This window comes from Parasteatoda tepidariorum, chromosome 7 (genome assembly GCF_043381705.1).
Source record: "Parasteatoda tepidariorum isolate YZ-2023 chromosome 7, CAS_Ptep_4.0, whole genome shotgun sequence".
Taxonomy (NCBI): domain Eukaryota; kingdom Metazoa; phylum Arthropoda; class Arachnida; order Araneae; family Theridiidae; genus Parasteatoda; species Parasteatoda tepidariorum.
The window spans coordinates 36,858,313-36,878,538 of record NC_092210.1 but is presented as its reverse complement, the minus strand read 5'-3'; the positions used below and the strand labels follow the sequence as shown (position 1 = coordinate 36,878,538).

Below are 20,226 nucleotides of genomic sequence, written 5' to 3'. Positions count from 1 at the left end.
TTAGTATTTTGTTTCGACATAAAATGTCAAATCTCTTCAAGGTGATAGGAAGTAAAGAGTAATCAAAATGGTGAAGCATAGAATAATCACAATAAAAATAAATCGAATACTTAAAAATATGAATCCTTAAAAGAGGATCGTTAAATATTCTAAACGTATAATTTTACTTAGTAACTTTGCATCTAACTATTTGAAAAAATTCTGTTGTAAGCGTTTTAATGTAAATTATATTTAGTTAAAAATGATTATTATCCAGATTAGCAGTTAAAATACTACCCACTTTACGTTATTCACCTAAATTTTGAATTTCTTTCGAAATTAAGTTCTATTTATGAAACGTGAAGAATAACTTTTAATAATATATAAAGTAATATATTCACTTATGCAATATTTTTAAATCGTAAATCAAAAATAAAGATACAAGTTCTAAAAATTAAACAATTGATCTTCCATCTATACTTCAATAGTAATTAACTTACTTCCTTATATGAACAATGACGTCTTTTGTTTTTGTAATAGTTTTCTACAATTTAGGAATCCATGTAGTAAAGTTTTTTTTAATTAAGCTTAAAGTCATGTTATGAGTAATGAGGTAAAATATGAAGATAATTAGACAGCTTTTTTTTAAAGAAAATTAGGTCTAATATAAGCTTTAGGTTCAATTCTGTCTGATCAAAAATATTTATCATCTAATGCTAGTCAAATAAATAAAATGAAAATTACTTTCCTTTCATAAGTTTTCAAATAAAATGTACTTTATTAGCAGCTCTTATTCATAACTAAAAAGTCTTAATATGATGCAAAAATTCTATTAAATTACCCTTCAGCTTGATAATGACATTTCTGGTTTAAAAAACATAATACTGGTTAATAAATCAAAATATACGGTATTTAAACCATTCATTTAGTAATTATTCCGTTTATAACGGTTTACAGGAAATTCTAGATTTTAAAATTATAACCATAGATTCAATAACAAATGCATAAGTAAAAGGTAAATTTAACCTAATAAATGATTTTTATGACATACTCTAAAGTATCATAAAAATTTTTTTATTTTTTTAATATTTAACGCATTTCTTAAATTTCTTTTTTAAACGTTTGAATTAAATATTATTATACAATATACTTTTCAAATAATTTTAACGCATACTATAAAACATTATTTTTCTTTTAATTTTATCAAAGCGCTTTGGTAAAAATTACAGAGATTTTTAGTATTCCAATTGAGCCTATACACGGTAAATTTTACCATATTCTGGTATTTTTAACCATACTTCTTTTTTCATGATACTTAAAATTTTTAAATTGCTAAAAATGTTATGAATGACCCTTTTTTAACATAAAGAATAACTATTCATAGGTACTTTTGTTGATTTTTGATCAATTTATCAAAAAATCAATAATCCGTATTACTCAGAAGGATATAGGATTCTGCATATATATCTTTTTTACTCATTATTGATTTTAAATTTTATATTGTGTCACGTTTATAACATACATCAATCGATAAGAAAACTTTTGGATGACACAAGTGACAAACAAAAGTGATGCATATACATTTCTGTGAAATGACCCTGTGATAAAAAGTTTTTATGAAATTATGCATTTCGGTTCCGCTTTTACTTTTTCTTTTTTAACTTCGTTGACTTTTGGTACGCTCGATTTTCGGCGAATCGTCAAGTTAATGTTTCCAAATGAGCTGAGTCTTCTACTTAACCTCCTGGAGGGTTGAGGTTCAGGTGATGGATTTTCAAGCTGCCGAGCATATTCTAAAAGTTCAACAAATAGTTCAGCAACATTAATGTTCATTTTGGCACTAGTTTCTAGGTACTTGTATACAGCTGATCGCTCCTTAAGTGCGTCTGTTACCATTTCTTGTGTGACTTTTCGCTTTTCTACAAGATCTGTTTTATTTCCAACCACGATTACAGGAACTCGTGTGCCTACAAAACATACAGTTTTTAAGAGCAGAATAAGAAGCAATTGTATTTGTGCAATAGAATACATTTTACAGAGTGCATATATAAATTTTCATTAATTTAAAAAAAAAACTTAAATTTAAAAACAGATCAAAATGTATTTTTCTGAAGTGTCTCGAAAGAGTATACATAGCAAAGAAAAGTATTTAAATATAGCAAATATAAATATAGCATATGGCAAGAATGAATATAGCATTTAAAATACAGCAAAGAGGATTTCATACCACCAAAACTAAATATTGTAATCACAGAAGCATTTATCTACTCCTGTATATTTACATAAGCCGTATTTTACTTATCTATACATATTTTAAATAAGTTATTTCATAACTATTTTACGAATTTTAAGTTCAATACCATGTAAAATATGTAAGATAATAACTATAATAAAATATCTAAAATGGGATTGCATTATTAAAATCTACAGTGATTTATAAATAAATTAACTGCAACTCGTGTATGTCTTTGTAGTGAATGATATGTTTTAACACTGTTTTTATTAACATTGGAGTAGATGATGGTTCACATTTATTAAAACAGGAGCTCTGCACTACTGAGCAAAATGTTTTTAGTTTTAAATAAGCTTCAGGAGTTCTTAATAACGCAATCCTTCATTTTAGTTGTCAGAATTGGACGCCAAATCATGCAATTAAACATAGTGAGATGTGCTTCTTTATTTATTTAGCTTTATTTTATTAATATTATGGGTTGAACCCATAGCCTGCAACCATATTTAAAGAAGGAATATCAAAGAAACTTATCAAAAAAACTGATAAAAAATTTCGACAACAAGAGTACGTATGGGCCAGCAAATTCGGTGAGTTCATATACTCAGTTTCATGCGTAAATTTGAACGCAACTTAAAAAATCATTTAAAACGAAAGTATTCACTATCTTTTTTCAAAAAAAAAAATAATCTGCTCTTAACCAGTTTTACAGAATTTTTAAATGCAGAAGCTATTTATTACCAAGAATACGACTGCAGTCATACACACTCCATCAAAGCCCGTTTATAGGGCGGGACCATACATCCATTTATTCATCCACAGATCGTAATATTGACCTAAAGCAGAGAACGATCCATTTATTCATCCACAGATCGTAATATTGACCTAAAGCAGAGAACATCCATTTATTCATCCACAGATCGTAATATTGACCTAAAGCAGAGAACGATAAATGACCAAATCAGTAACCCCAGAGGTATTGATTTGTTATGGAAACATGGAGGACTTTGTGACCCAACAGATTTAACATATACCAGTCACCATTTACTACAAGGGGAGTCTTCGATCGGCGGGGTCTTACTCACGATTTCTTGGACATGGGTCCAACCCCCTGCCAACCAGTCTATCTCATCCAAATATTAATTGTTAATTGAATTAGAGAAATTTAAACCAAAAATTATTAATAAATTTATCCATTTAAATTAGGGTTTTATTTAGAGTGTTTAAATTTTAAGTTTTAAAACACATTCAAAGCAAGCAAGAAATGTTATTATTAATTTACTAAACTGGGAGCGCAACAATTGCAATACATTATTTTTAAGTAGTATTTATTGTTTAGAATTTTGAGAAAGCAGTAATTATTTTGCTACTGTGACATAGTTTCGTGAAATGTCGTTTCTCAAGGCATTATTTTTAATTAAATATCGCGTAAAAGTTTGCGTCCTCACGAAAAGATAGCCCAACATATTTTATTTTTAAAAAAACTTCAAGAGGTTTAGTTCTTTCATGATTATATAATCAAAAGGATATAATATAACTGGCGCAAATTCTTTTTCGAAAAAAACTAAAATTTTCAAATTAACTACCTTTTCCTATCATAAAAGTTGATTTTTAAGAATAGTAAAAAAGGAACTGCGCGACTATAAACATTTTCTTTTGTATCTTAGAACTTGGAAGAACCTAAAATCTATAAAAATCTATACTCTTGATTAAAAGAGATTTTAATATTTTCTTGCAGTGAAGCTTGAAAAGAAACTTTGTTTCTTCTTCTATTATCGATCAACAACTACATTCTTTTTAAATATTTGAAAAATAAGGCTTGAGGCATTTTAAATATGAAAGGGAAAGAGTTAAAATTATTTTGAAACTAAATATTTTTTGCTATAATCCTCTTGAAAAAGTACCATTCAAATGGAAATAACTTTTAATTTGCACCTCAGTATAAATTTTGCTTTAAACACACTTTTATTATACGATATTTTAAGTAACTTTCCATGTTTTTAAAGAAAAATATTATTATATTTTTCATTTTAATGTCTTAGTTTTTAATTTCATGGCAGTTTTATAAAATAAGTTTGAAATAAAATATCCAGTATTTTAAATAAAATTAAATAGTTCCTATATATGCATCAATTACAAATGGCGTGATTAAAACTGTTTGGCTTAACGATTCTTGAAAATTATCAGAATTGTGAATATTTTATTGTAGCAGCATTCTTTTAAGCACAACTAAGTTTATTTAATAATAGGGCTTTAATATGTCTTTCCACTTTGAAACCACTTACACTGTAAAAAATGAATGCTCAAATTTCAAGAAACTTTCCTCGTTTTCGACGAAACCGTTTCCTGGTATATGCTCCGAGCAAACATTTCGTCAAAGTGACAAAATAACTATCGTCACTTCTTCGAGGAAATGAATTTGGTCAGAAGTAGAGAAATATTTCATTATTCAAGTTTTGTCAAGTTAAGAATTACTTTCGTATGTCTGAGTATCTAATTTTGTCATAACTGATTCATTAAATAAGAATTACTTTTGTAGTTATGAGATACTTAATATTGTCATAATTTCCCGATTGTTAACTACTTTGCTGTTATATATGTGGTTTGACCGCGAGATTTTTTTTAATAAAACTTTCGTCTTTCGTCCTAGAAAAAATTATGCAACTAATTGAAAATTATTTAGTAGCATTATTTTAAAAAAAATATTTTCTAAAAGCTTTTAGCTAGTTGAATAATTTTTAAGACTTTAAGGACATTTTCATTATTTTTATAAAGCTACTGAATATTTCATATATAAATGCATGCATGGACTATTTATAAATTATGAGCTATTTTAATGAAAAGAACAGATAAAATTTCTTTATTTAATTTTCAGCCGATTTGAACTAATTGTGCGAATCTTAACTTCACTCAACTACATGTTTTACTTTTCTTTTTTTTTTAATTAAAATTTTATAACTGAAAATATTAAAAAGTAACTACAATGCAAAAAAATCATGGTAAAGAATTACGGTTTTACCTTAAAATCCATTTTTATCGGAACACGTTACGGAAAAAAAATCTGATATACCGTAGTTACAGTAATAGTTCTCGTAAAATCACTAAATTATTCAAATTAAATAATTATTTCCGTAAAAATTACTGTATAATATTTCTCGTTTAAAAGGATGATTCGCCCTAAGTGTCGGTATTTTTACCGTTATTTGATCCGTATTTTTTTACAGTATTTTTACACATCATTTTAATAAACATCATCAAATTAAGAATAAATTTTTGATTTGCAATCAATTATATCTATCATAAGTCCTATTTAAAGAAACAAAAAAATGCGAAATTGCGTACAACAGAAACAAAGCATAGTGATTATATTTGCTCTAGTACTGAAAAAACTATTAGTCCTTTCTAGCTATTTTATTTGTGTTTTAGTCGCAGTTTTCTACCATGACAATAAAACTATAACTTTCCTTTAATTAACTTTGATATTTGAGGAAAGGCATCTTGGTAATCTAGTTAAATATTGTAATTGCAATTGTAATAAGTTATATTGATTTTCGTTTCCAGTTCATAGTTTTTTCATGAATTTTTAGGGAAACGTCATCTAAAACATTGTCTAGAAAATGTAAAAATCTTTATTTTGCATACTGTTTAAAATTACCACACAGAAATGAAAGAATTTGCTTAGGAAAATTCATTAGTGGGCTAATTGAACTTAGCTGAATTTAGCGTTTTTCTTTAAGGTAGAATTGATTTAGTCTGACAGAGTATACGGTTATATTTATCTCTTTAAGGTGCAATAACTTAAAAACAACTCCTCATAAAATTTTACATACATAAATAAATGATTTTTGAAAAAGAATATTCTTCATAAATAAATAATAAAATACAATATTATTACACTCAAAATTTAAAGCGTACACAAATATTTATTTCGTGCTAACTTTGAGGATGATTTCTTGAAAAGTGGCATTAACATACTTTAATACTTGAGGAAATATAAAATTTTTACAATTTATCACTATGTGAATTTATTAACAAAACTCTTTAAATATACTGTATTTTATACTCAGATAACTATATACTCAAATATACTCTATATACTCAAATATACTCAATATACTCCAATGTACTCTAATAACTATAGTTAACTATAAAATATTCACTTTTATAAACTTTAATGTCTTCTAAAATTCATACAGAGGTGGTTTCTTATGGTTAATACTGTGTGGACAATATGAGATAAATATGATTAGTAAAAGTATCTAAGATGGCTTGGCCATATCTGGAGAGGTCCAGAAAACAATGCAGTACGAATGGCCTTTAAAAATACTTCGGGATCTCGGGCCAGAGGAGGACCTCCAACTAGATGGCTCGATTACACTACTAAAGACCTCAAAGTAATAAAGATTAACAACTGAAAAAAAGTCGCAATGGATCGGAGGCGTTGGAGGCTACGCGTGGTTGAGTTCTTTGGTTGAGGCAGCCAAGGCCTGTAAGGGGCTGTCGTGCTGAAGAAGAAAAGTATCTAAGTTTTTAAACTATCAATTTTGTAGTTAGATTTCTTAGTATAAAATACCTAATATGAAGTAATCTATTGTTAATATTTTATTCTTAAAAACTCAATTGAAATTATGTCTCATGTGATTCTGCCTTTTACGAACTTTAGACGATATTACTTCTCCCAATTTCAAGATATTCAGCAATATGTCAAAAAATACTCACGAATATCACATATAAAGTAATTGGCTGTTATTAGTTTTGGCTTCTTGAATCAAATCTTCGTTTAAAATATTAAAGGCGCAATTTAAAATATAGTTCATTCACCGTAAGAAGACGAATGATGCACTGCGAGTTTACTCAAACTTGGGTAGATAATTGTCTTCTACTTTATTTAAAATGAAACAGAAACTGATTTTTTTAATTTCAATAAAATTTATAAGCAAAAATGTGAAAACCTACCAAAGAAAATTTAAGTACTGCTTTAAAATGGCATGAAGAAAAAAATTTGCATAGATTTAGATTTTGTCTACTTTTGAAATATTGCCATACCTCAAAAAGAGAAAGACAAAAAATTAAATAAATTAATTTGGATTTAGTATTGCTTTAACTGGTTAAAATTAAGCTTCCTAAAACATTAATAATTGAGACAAAAATAATTCACCTGAGAAAAAATTTTAATTTTTTAAGGCATTGTTCTGCAAATTCAAGCTTATTTATTTTCTATCAAATAAAAAATTATTATTATCTCAGTTAATTTTTAACGATAGATATAAATCATTAATACAATTTTTACTCTTTTTGTATATTAATTTTGACATGCGAACGGAACTCTATCAATTTTAAAAGATTTCCTCTACAGTACCCATTCTACTTTTGATATTAATTACTTTTTTATTAAGAATTTGGAAACCCTTACATGCACTGCCAAAATTCCAGATCAAATTAAGATAAAATGTACTGTTACCCAAAGTGCAGCATCCGTCCATTTTTAATGAAAAGCTTTATGCTGTTATTTGTATAATATTTATCTAGTTACAGTGATTTTACAGTAAGTATTTTAGTATATATAAATAACTGTATATCACATTTTCTGTTCTGTAAAAATGTATGGAAAAAAAATAATGGCACTCTGAATGCCGGTACTTTTTACCGTAATTCGATTCGGAATTTTTTATATTTTGGTTGGTATAATGTTTTGGATGTATTGAAAATTCGTTATTATCTTTCTCCAACTATCGTTTCGGCCAATATATTTTAATGCCTAAGACTTAGAAAATGGGTCCTGGAGATAATAACAATTAATAGAAATGTTTATATGTATTCCTTGTTGTTATTTTGCTGTACTTTTCCCAATAAATAAAAATCATCAATGAAACAGATTATCGATTTATTAATTAACTTTGATCTACAAATGGATCTCAATCTCTTTTTAGGGATTCCCTCCCCCTTTGCATTATACTTTTGCATAGAATTTGGTAACCCTTACAGTAAAAAATTTCAGATCAAATGAAGGTAAAAAATTCTGGCAATCTGAGTGCAAAAAGCGTAAATTCCATTATTACTGTAACATTTTGTGCCGCAACTTTTCACACAATATTTAGTTACAGTGATTGTTCAGTAAATATTACAGTAAAAAATTACTGTATATCGCATTTTTTTGTTCCATAAAATTTTACAATAAAAAAATATTGGTACCATGGCAACCGGTATTTTTTACCGTAATTTGATTCGGAGTTTTTTACAGCGTAGTTGCTACAATGTTTGGTCTATATTGAAAAACTGTTATTACACTTCGCAAACTATCTTTTCCAACAATGTATTTTAATAAAGATAAGAAAAAAGCATCTTGAAACTAATGTATAGCAATTAACAGAAATATTATGTATTTCTCACTAGTTTAGCTGTATTTTTCCAAAAAAATCATCAATGTAATCGATAATCATTTTATTCATTAACTTTGAGAAGCAAATGAAACTAAATCCATTTTTAGAGATTACGATTTTGTCTATATTGAAACAAAGTTTTGTCTATATTGAAAACTTTATTATATTTCTCATACTGTCTTTTGTAAACATATTTCAATGGGTACGGCTAAGAAGAAGGCATTGAGGATAATTTATAAAAATTAATTAAATCAATAACCATACGTATTTCTTAATATTTTAGCGAAGCTTGTTAACTTCTAAAATCGACTGTTTGCTTTAATAATTTTTAGCTCCTTTATTTTTATTTTGACTCATTTATTTTTAATTTTCAGGGTGTGCTCTCTTAGAGGTTCATACCCTCCAGTTCTATGCAATTTGAATAAGTTAAAATTGTTCTTCATTCCACCGTATTAACCTCTAATTAACACGTATAAAATGAAAAATTACTACGGAGCTCAATAAAAATTCTATACGTAAAATCTAACAATAACCACGTTTTAAGTACGATATAAGTTCTTTAAATATATTTTAAGAGATTATTATGATTATCATTTACATATCATCATTAATTATTTTTGAATAAAAATCATTAGTTAAACTCATGGATCTCGTGTTTTTATTCTTTATTTTAAATTTAGAAACATTGTAAAATCCTTTAATCTGCATCATAAGTCTTGTTATAGTGATAATAAGACATGCAATAATCTTATTTAAATGGAGAACGAAATATAGCTTTAACAAATACGCCATGTTGGGATTACAATGTTTTCTGCAACTCTATGCGCTTATTTTGTTTTTATTACTTTTATACTTTTTGGAAAACTAGAGTTAAAATCAACCATTTAACTTTAAAAAAAACGCATTGAAAATGGCTGCCATTACTGAGCTAGTTTTTCATGAGGATAAATGCTTCAATTTAAATGCCACAAGTTTATTATTGAGTTCCATGAAATAGTTTATTGCCTTTGAACCAATAAATGAATTTTTATTCATTTACTTCCGTCTTTAAAAGTTTAGAAGATGAAATTAAATATTTATTTTCAGCGTCAGCATTCTTTTTAAATGGTTCACGTTTCTAAAAAGCCCTTCCCTCGAGAAAATTTTATTCATTCATTTATTTATGGGGTAAAACGGAAAATGTACACACGTATGCATGAATCTTTTAGAAATCGTGAAGGAAAAATACGTTAGTAAAAAGAATGCTTACTGTAGATTAGTTTCTATTATGCAAAATTTTGTAAACAAAATTCTTTTCTCTAATATCTTTATCATCAACAAATTTAAATATTTTTGACTTTCTGAATTTGATTTAAGTGTTTATATTTATGATATAATGTGAAGAATTTAATTTTAAGAGCTCGTTTTGTGTTTAATAAATTATATTTTCCCTTCAAAGCTGCGTTAAGAAAAAATAACATTATATCTAAAATTATAATTCCTTCCCAATAATTCCATATAAAATCCTGTTGAATTGAAATAATACAAATATCAGTTTAAAAAACTTCATTTAAACAATTGCGTTCCTCACAATCGACCTAGATATTGACATATATTTTTACTGTAGGGGAGAGTCGGGTAGCCCCGCCCACTTAAGGAGTATTGCTTATATTTCTATATAATATTGAGTAATAATCAATATTTTTGTATGTTTCTATTGCTTTATCATCTAATTAAATAATGCAAAAAGAATAAACCAAAAAAGAATAGTTTAACTTAAAAAAATGGAAATTTAAAAAAGCATGTTTTCCAGCTCTTTTCAAAATTTGTCGGGTAGCCCCGCCCAGTTACAAAAATTATGTTTTTTGACTGTATTTTTAGGTGTAAATGAAAATGACCAATGTATTGACAATAGATAAACCTCGTTTATCATTTTTATTACAAAATTACTTTATTTATATACTTTTAGTGAATTCTATCATTTAATAACAATAATTTAATAACAACAATATTTGTTGTTAAAAATGCATATAACATTCAAATTTGAAGCAATAAAATAATAATATTTTTAACCGTACATTTATCGACGAAATAAAATTGAGCGTTGATACCCGACATTCATGTGAGCGGGGCTACCCGAAATCCAATTTTTTTGTAAATTTGTAATTACTCGAACAATTTTTCACATATAAACTTCTTTCTTTGTGCAAATTAAACTTAAGACTACATGCTTTAATGCTGTATGTATAGAAAAAATTATTTTTTAGCAATGAAATGAAGTTTAATTGAAACATTCACCCAATTTTTCTTAATTTCATGACTACTATACTCAACATATTTTCAAAACTATTGTTTACCATGTTAACAGCTGTATAAATACTTGAAACTTTGAAAATAATATTTTTTTAATAAAACAATTAATGTCCGATGGCCCATTGACTTGAAAAAATATTCTATAACATATGATTTTGACAGTGGGCGGGGGTACCCGACCCTCTCCTACGTATTTTTTTCAGATGCAGATAATTAAATTGAATTTATAAATATTTTAATAACTATTTTCAAACTTTAAGACATAATCAGCGAAAGTAAGATTTTTAATCATAAATGTGATAGATGAAATTTACAAAATTTATAAATAAATTTGTAAAATTAAAAATGTTTTTTTCTTTAAATTTTTAAACTGCATAAACTTAATCAAAGTGCAATTAATATGTTTCAATTGTGTATATATAAGCGATTTGCACCATATTTATGTATTTGAACAGTTGTTCACTGATTAGTAACCCTGATGGGCTATTAATATCCCTGGATGCCCCCAGCTGGCGCAGGTCAGGATAAAGCTTATATATTTGCCTCAACGGAGGCTTTTTTAAGGGAACTAACCCACACTTGCATTACATCGTATGGAAAACCACGATTACCTCCCAGGGTTAGCGTGACGGCAAGGGGAATCTAACCTATGATCCGTCTACCACGGAGACTATTTCACGTCAGCACTGTGGTCTGTGCAAGCCGGATGTGGAATTCGTATCAACCAGTCATTGCTGGGATTCGAACCCGATTCACCCCATTAGAAGGCGAACGCTCTATCCTCTGATCTATCACGGCTCTATTTACAAGACTGTAACAATTATTGACTTTATTGTGCCTTCATCAGCCTAAACTGTCCCAGTGTATCTTAATCGAAATTTTGCCGGTTCAAAATTTTGCAAACCAGTAGTGGCATTGGCGTACTGCCAATACATCTTCATACGCATCGGATCATTTTTTTCTTGCTTGAACAACCTTTTTACCTTTTCGATAGTAAAAAAGTAAAATAAGCTAAAAATCCTGTTTTTCCCATTCTGCATTTGCATCAACCAAAAACTAGAGCACTGTACTAATAAAAGTTTGTTAAAAGCTTATCATATGTCAGCATTAATATATCAAAATTTATGATGATTATAATAATAAGGTGAGGATTTTTCTGTGAAAGATACAATAACTAATAAACTAAACTAAATTTTAAAAAAAAACTAAATTACATTTCAAACTACCCAATATAAGAAATAAAATTATTTATTATAATTACAGAATCAAAAAGCTAGCTTACAATTTAAAATAAATAAAAAATTAACATTACAAATTAATTCAATGATCTATATTTTATATAAATTGCTGTGACAAAACAAAGTGACACCCTACAAGGCATAAAAAAATTTTAAGCTGTGGACTTCAATAAAATACTAGAAAATAATTAATCTTTATCAAGAGATAAAAAATAAGAAGAAAAATGAAAAAAACTAGGCTTTTAGTATTTTTTCCAGAAAACAAATGTGCACCCATCAAAAATTTATTTAAATACAAGAAAAACAATTTTTTATAGCCGTGAGAAAAACTATTCTCGCATTCTTCCTAAAACACTGAATTCAGGTTTAATACATCAATTTGCTTCAATTATTTTCATTGAAGCTGATAAATAAAGTTCTTTCCCCTTTGAACTTTAGAAATAAAAAACAAAAAACTTCTTTGTTTATTCTAACTATTCAAGTTATGCTATTAGTTTATCAAGTTTCATCTGAGCAAAATAGTAAATTCTTGTGATCTTTTTTCAGTTCATTTATTTTAATAGAATGCTCAATTACTAAAAGAAATGCGGTATTTACGGAATTTATGTTTTTTAATCACGTCTGGCTTTTTTTTACTTTTTTACTTCAACTTTATTTTATGAAAATGTATTCATATATGTCTTTTTTAATTGTTTTATAGATAAAAGATGTAATTCCTGTAAATATAGTATAAAGAAAAATCGTTGCCAATGAACCATGCAACAAAACTTTTTATGCTTACTATATCGAATTTTCTGTACACTTCTAAAGCATCAAAAAAGTTAGAATAGTTTGAAATTATGACACATAATCGTGTTGTCATACAAAGTGCACAAACCAATTTTTTAGCTTGCAAAAATGAACAAATTTATTTCTTTAAAAAATACTTAATATTTAACTTTTAAACTTTGTTCTTTCAAACATATTTCTCTTCATGCAATACTCTTTATATCATGATTGTTATGTCATTAATAAGCACTATATATTTCCCAGCCATTTAACCTTTAAAATTACAGTCGCTGGCCAAATTATTAGACGAGCTATAAGATTCTATGTAAAATCTTAATTATCAGGTGGTACTCTACAGCTTTATTGTCTTTACGTTACTGAAACCGGATTGCACTTGTTTATGTTCGTGTATCAATTGGCTAAATTAGGCGATTTACAGAATAAATTCGACTATTGGTTAAATTAGACGATATATTATATAAATATAGAATATTTATTATGTCATGTATTATATTAGTATATAATAACTAGATCAAATTATTAGGCGCACTGTAGTGTTTTAATACTTGCATGTTTTGAACGAGTTTATATGCAATACTTTTATATTTAGTAACTGGTTTTTATTCATTCAAGGGATTTATTATATAGTTCCTATTTGAATTTATTTTTAATGTATTGCATTACAATGTTAACCAATAGATACACGAACATAAACAAGTGTAAATCGGTTTCATCTGCGTAAAACAAAAAAGTACGTGTATCTATTGGCTAACATCGTCATGGAATATGTTAAAAATAAATACAAATAGGAAATATATTAAAAATCTCCTGAATAAAAATCCATTACATGTATGTTTAAATATAAAAGTATTGCATATAAAACCGTATAAAATTTTTAATTATTAAAACACTACAGCGCTACTAATAATTTGGTCTAATAATTATAAAATACTAATATGATACCTGCGATTATAAATATTCTATATTTATATAATTTATCTTCTAATTTGTCCTATCGTCGAATTTATATTATATATCGTCGAGTTTAACAAAATGATACACAAACGCAAACCGGTTTCAGTCGCGTAAAAATAATAAATATGTATAGTATCGCATGATAATTAAGATTTTTCATAGAATCTTATAGTAAGTCTAATAATTTGGCCAGTATTTAAAAACTGATTGGTATTACTCAAAATCAATTGAATATTTTCAATTCTTCAATCCTAAAAAATCGCGGAATTTATAGAACAATATACTGTTTTTTTAAAAACTGAATCAATAACAGTCAAAACTCGAAAATGGTTTAGTTGTATTAAAATATAATTCATTTTTTTCAAGAGTTAAAACAATTAATATTAAATACGGAGCGAATCCTTAAATCGCTTTCTTTTAAAATAAATTTAAATCAGAAGTTACTAAAAACTTCCACTGTTTCTTCGGAATCGGCTTTCATTCACTTATAAAGGTATGCAAAATAATGCTTAATATTGACAATACATATTCTAATTTGACTTGCTGCATCTTGTTGGTAAAATATTAATTATGATTTTAAAGGAAAAAATATTTAAATTTTAATAAAATAATACAACAAATTATCACAAAAACATAAAAAATACATAAAATATGACCACTTATGAAGTATCGAAACGTTTCGACTAAATTTTTAATGTGCGCTTTCTGGAAACAATCGAAATCTTTTATTTACGTTTCTCTGAAATGTTTATTAAAAATTAAAACAAAATATTTCAAATGGTTTCATGTGTTATCTGACAAAATCGTTGTGTTATTATATACTTTTTGAAGATAAAACCAATTTTTTAGAGAAATACTAAACACTAAATTTACTCCATATAATAGAATATAGCTTCCATTTCGCAAATAAATATACATTCTTTACATAACTTGATTTTTTTCGTCGATAAATGCACTTTTTTATAATAATATTTTTTAATAATTGCTTTCAATAATCAAATAATAGTTAAAAACTAAATTTGATTTTTAAGAAAGGAATTACTTTTTCCTTTTATAACAAATTAAATTAAATAATAATAATTAAATATAAAAAAAAATTATAATTAAATTGCCTTTAAATTATTAACTATATAGTTTATAATATTACGAACTAGCACAGCATGAATGAATAATATTTTTAAAATTTTTTTCGCTGTCGCCAAATTGTCTTTTCAAAGTAATTTTGGCTAAAAGCCACTGTTTCTGGACTTTTGCCATTTTCTGTAGGCAATAGTGCTATCTACTTTATCCCATACTTACATAGATATTCCCACGTTTACTAATACGAAGAAAAAAAATCATGTGAATCGAAGGAAGAGCATCAAAAAAGAAGTTCGTAATAAAAGAACGAAAAGATTCGGACTTTGGTAAGTGCGTAATTTAAAAGCAGCAAATCCGTTAAATGCCTTCTGATGGCATTTGTCGATGTCATATTATGGTTGAGTTCCTTTCGCGTTAATAAAAAGAATTTTCGAATCGAGGTCACATCTACGGGCTGAAAGGGTTTTGTTTAATACTCTTATCAAGTTATTTAATTTTAAGGATGAATGACATTATACAAAGGAAATTGAAAATAGCTCCTCACTCTCTCTGGAATTTCTAGCTTTTAATTTGTAAAAACTGTATTTTTAAATGAGTGAAAAAAGCATTAAAATTTACTCTGTTAAATGACAAAAAAACTATTTTTAAATCTACATATTTATTTCAGCTTTAATGTGTAATTTTATTTTCCAATGAAAGATAAAAATGCCTAAGCAATAAAGTTTTGATTTTAAGATATGGCACCCGATGGCAATGGACAGACATCAAGGAGTTTGTAGTGAATTCGGCTAAATGTTTGGAACTGTTTATTGCGATGTGTTGTGGGACCTTTGCGTAACGTTTCTGGTAAATTGAGGAACATAAAGGTTTAAACAATAAAGTTTTGATTTCGAAATATACTAAGCTACAGTAAAGAATCGAACATCAGTTTTATGAAAGATATGAATGCCTTTAAAGTATCTTTTTTTGCATGCTGTTAAATTAAAAAATATAAATATTTAAGCGATAAAGGATACTCTAACTTACAGTAAGGGACCAAACACCAGTTTTATGAAAAATATTAGTGCTTGAACAATATAGTTTTTTTGCCTGTTTTTCTACGAAATTGATAAATATATAATTTTAAGCAATACAGTTTTATCTTTAAGATACGGTAACCCACAGTGAAGGACCAAATGAAAGATATGAATGTTTAAACAGTATAGTTTTTTTTATATTTTTCAGCTATATTGATAAATATAAATGCTTAGGCAGTAAAGTTTTAGTTTCTATATACACTAACTTATAGCAAAGCACCAAACATCAGTTTTATGAAAGATATGATTGCTTAAATAATTTAGTTTTTTATATTGCATGTTGTTCTTGCTAAGTTGATGAATATAAATGTTTGTGTTATAAAGTTTTAGTTTCAAGATACACTAACCTACAGGAAATGACTAAACACCAGTTTTATAAACGATATGAATGCTTAAATAATTAGTTTTTTTTTCATGTTTATAAGTATTTAAACAATATAGTTTTAGTTTTAAGGTACAGTATACTACCGTAATTGAACGAACAGTAGCGAATTTTTATCGAATCCAGCTTCATGCTTAAGGCTACTTCTCGTGGATGGAGCCTTTGTCTGTTGTTTCTGGTGAATTGAAAGACGGCCCACATGAGACTGCTTTGGAAAATCGGTATCTTAAAATGTTGTGGTCAATTTTAAAGAATAGATTACTGTTGTTTCCAGAAAGACAACGCTTCGTGTCGGGTTTCAGATTTTAAATGGTAAGATCAGGAAATGGATGTATTGTCTTTCCTGGCTTGTTCGGATCTAACATAGTACAATCCTGGCTACCCAAACTATCACAGTACGGAGTTTGTGTGACACTTCCGGCAAGGAAACCACGTCAAAAATCTACTTCTGAAATAGACATTCCTGCAATTTAAATCCTTGTTGAAGGTATGTACAGAAGGGTTGCCAGTGCAACAAAAAGCGTAAAATTCCATGCTATTGAAAGAATAGAATCTGCTTCCCTTCTCCTTCCCTTTTTCCTTTAAATTATTACATCATGCTGCTTCATTCATTATTTCAAGATCATGTGACTGAAAAAGGAGTGGGCAATGGCAAAAACTCAAGAAAATTTCAGTTTTTTTTAATAAATATTTATTATTTGTTTTAAACCATTCATTATTATTCAGAAAAATATTCTTAACACATGAGCACAGATCAACTTGTTTATCGGCTGAAAAATTCCGTTATGTAGCCAGTAAACGTGATTTTCGAATATCACTGAAGACAGTTCTCTACATTTTCTTTTCACTTTTTTCTACATGCACCTATTGCTAAAAAATAATTATTTTCTCTTTTTTAAAAATTAAAATCCAACTGTACATTCTTTTGGATTTAAATTAATCTTAAACGCCTTTCAGTAAACAAAAAAGGTATTGAAGAGTGTTAAAAAAAATATTTCTAACGGCTGGTACTGAATTTCTCGCTCTTCGCCACAGAAGATACAAGCACTGTTGTTCATCTAACGTTACCCTGTGGACACCTATGGATCTAAGTCCCGATGACGTGCAGCATTACCCACAAAACACTGCCACATATGGCTGTTCTGGGTCAGATAGCTTTAGCACATCACTCAGTAGAGGGCGACATACAGGGAGAAACACCCACGCTTTGAGCGGTACCACTCGACCACCTGCCGGCACGTTAATAAATATCAAGAGTTGAATGGAATTATTTATTAGTAATAGATATTAGTTAAACTCAAATTTATTCTTGACATGTTAGTAAAATAAATTATGTTTCACTGAAGAGGTTTCTGTTAATTAAGTGCCTCATGAAGGTTTCCCTTAATGGATATTCTTAGAGGTAAATCTTAACCAGTCCACATAGAATTTTAGTGTAATTCATAGGCCTTTGCAATAAACATTTCAAAGTTATTGTATGAATAAAAATAAGCGACAAAAAAAAAAGAATTTAATGCAATACTTTATTTCTCTTTAAGTGATATTTTGTTTCAAATTAATTTTGAAATATGAACTTATAATATCTTATAAATATTTCTCATTAAAAAATTTTAAAACTTTACTTTAAATAAGTAATTATTAATGTAAGCATTAATATAAATATTAATATAAAAGGAATTTAAATAATTAATATAATATCATTATAAACAAATAATTTTGGAATAATCAAATCCTAATTTTTTATGTTTCAAAAGCTGTAAGTAGCATTATTGTAAAGATTTGTTTAATTCTCTAAAACAAAATAACATTAAAAAAATAAAAATAAATCATTATATTTTGAGAATTTTTAACTATGGCTATCTCAACTTAGAAATTTTTAACCACTTTCACAACTGTTATACAAATATTGCTTTTAGTCCTTCATAATAATAAGTACAGATTTTAACTCTTCCATTTTCAAAATCGCCAATATAAATTGACGTTACATCAGTTTTAATCACATAATTTAGCAGTATTGTTATGTCAGTATTACGCAAGTCTTAAAAGATTTAAGCTAATGCTTTAATCAGTTTAACAATTTTCGTAAAACGCTTAGTGCATAATTAAGCTGTCTTTTTAATGTCACAACCCAATAGTGTAATATACATTAACCTTTTATCGGATTATTTAATAAAAGCATTTCAACAATTTTAGAAGTGCATTTTATATCAAAACTATTTGTAAACTGTATGTAAAAAAATCAGTGCTGTTTCATTTGTTAAAAAATCATTAAATAATTTTATTTAAAAATACTTTTATAATGAATTTTTTTCTTTTAGCTTGCCACTTGACAATTTCTATAGAATCATATACCCTTTGCACTGATTGTCTTACTTTTTAGTTTTATCTTATAAACGTCTTTCAATGGCAGACCCAATTTTGGAGTTTACGACTACTAACGTTCAACTCCGCTGCCTTGTCATTTTGAACCCAATTCAGAAGACAAAGGAACTCCTGGATTAAGTATTGGGAGAAATTTGCCTTCGTGGAGGACTTTTTGATGGAACTAACCCGCATTTACGATGAGAGGTAAATCTCCCACGGTTAGCCTGACTGCAAGGGGACCCATGATCCGTCTACCACTGAGGATATTTTACGTCAGCACTGTGATCGGTGCAAGCCGGATGCGGAATTCGGATCGAGCTGCCATCGCCGGGATTCGAACCTGGTTCATCTCATTGGAAGGCCAACAACGTAATTTTGCTTGTTTGTACTTTGCGTACTAAGCATTTCATTTATTACATTTTATATTAGGTTTGTATTATGTTATACTAGCTGCCTTTGGTGATCAGCTTGATCACCTTTCAGAATTATCTTGTTCTGCAGATGAACTTCAATGGCAGCTAAAATAAATGGAGGGATCTTTTATAGCGTGTTTTTACTGCATTACTTATGCGTGTTTTATTTGTTAGTAACCTTGGTTTTGCCCAGAAATGGATGTGCGCAAAATTAAAAAAAATTACCCCCTACAAATGACAACCTCTCAGTGCCTTATGTATCTAACGTTCCAAATAGTTACTTTATCGTAATCACCATACAGGTGGCAACAACCAGACAGAACAAGGTGATAACTTACAACCCTATCCAAGGTGGGATTCGAACCCTTGATCTTTTCGGTACGAGGCCAACTCCTTGACAACCATACATTCCGATCGGCTTATTTTGTAACTTCATTTTCGATCGATTAGTCTTCATTTTAGTTCCGTTAATCTAGTTTAAAAAAAACTCCCACAATGCACTACAATAAGGCTTCGTGTCGGGGAAACATGTTTGTCTTATACTTGAGAGTTCGCGTTTAGTCGAAAATCACGTGATTTCGTGACGAAATTAACGAAATTCAGCTCTAAGATTTCTGAAGAGTCAAAAGTGAGAGTTTTATGTCTGAGAGTGCGAAATGTAAAATTGATATTGAGAAAAAAGCCACAAACAACTTCTTCTCAGTCTTTGGTCTCACCCAGAATCCTTGAATATAATATACAACCCACATATGTAAAAATTAATAATTATAATTGATATACAGGAAGAAGTTAAGGCAGTTATAAAAGTTCCACCAATTTAGTAAAGCAAAATCTCATTAGAATGCAGGAATATGAAGTAAATTTTGGGAATCTTACAAAGCAAACAAGACTGATGCAATCCCCATTATTAAAATGCTTCAAACCCTACTCATTGAAAGAATTTGATTCCAATTATAAAAGACCAATAAATATTGCAAATGTTAGGAAATGCGGCATTCACTAATGTATCATGCGTGGGGAAAAATCTGATCGATATTTCATTCAATTTC

The 20,226-nt window shown here is 27.9% G+C and overlaps 1 protein-coding gene across 1 annotated transcript in view; it reads right to left on the bottom strand.

Moving 5' to 3' along the window:
* Positions 1-1,165: 1,165 nt before the first annotated feature.
* Positions 1,166-20,226, bottom strand: part of LOC107455620 (ras-related protein Rap-1b-like) — a 92,078-nt gene continuing 73,017 nt past the window's right edge. The window contains exon 5 of the mRNA XM_016073247.3: positions 1,166-1,946. Coding sequence (XP_015928733.1) covers positions 1,594-1,946 — 353 coding nt within the window. The 3' untranslated portion in view covers positions 1,166-1,593. The remainder of the gene's footprint in view (positions 1,947-20,226) is intronic.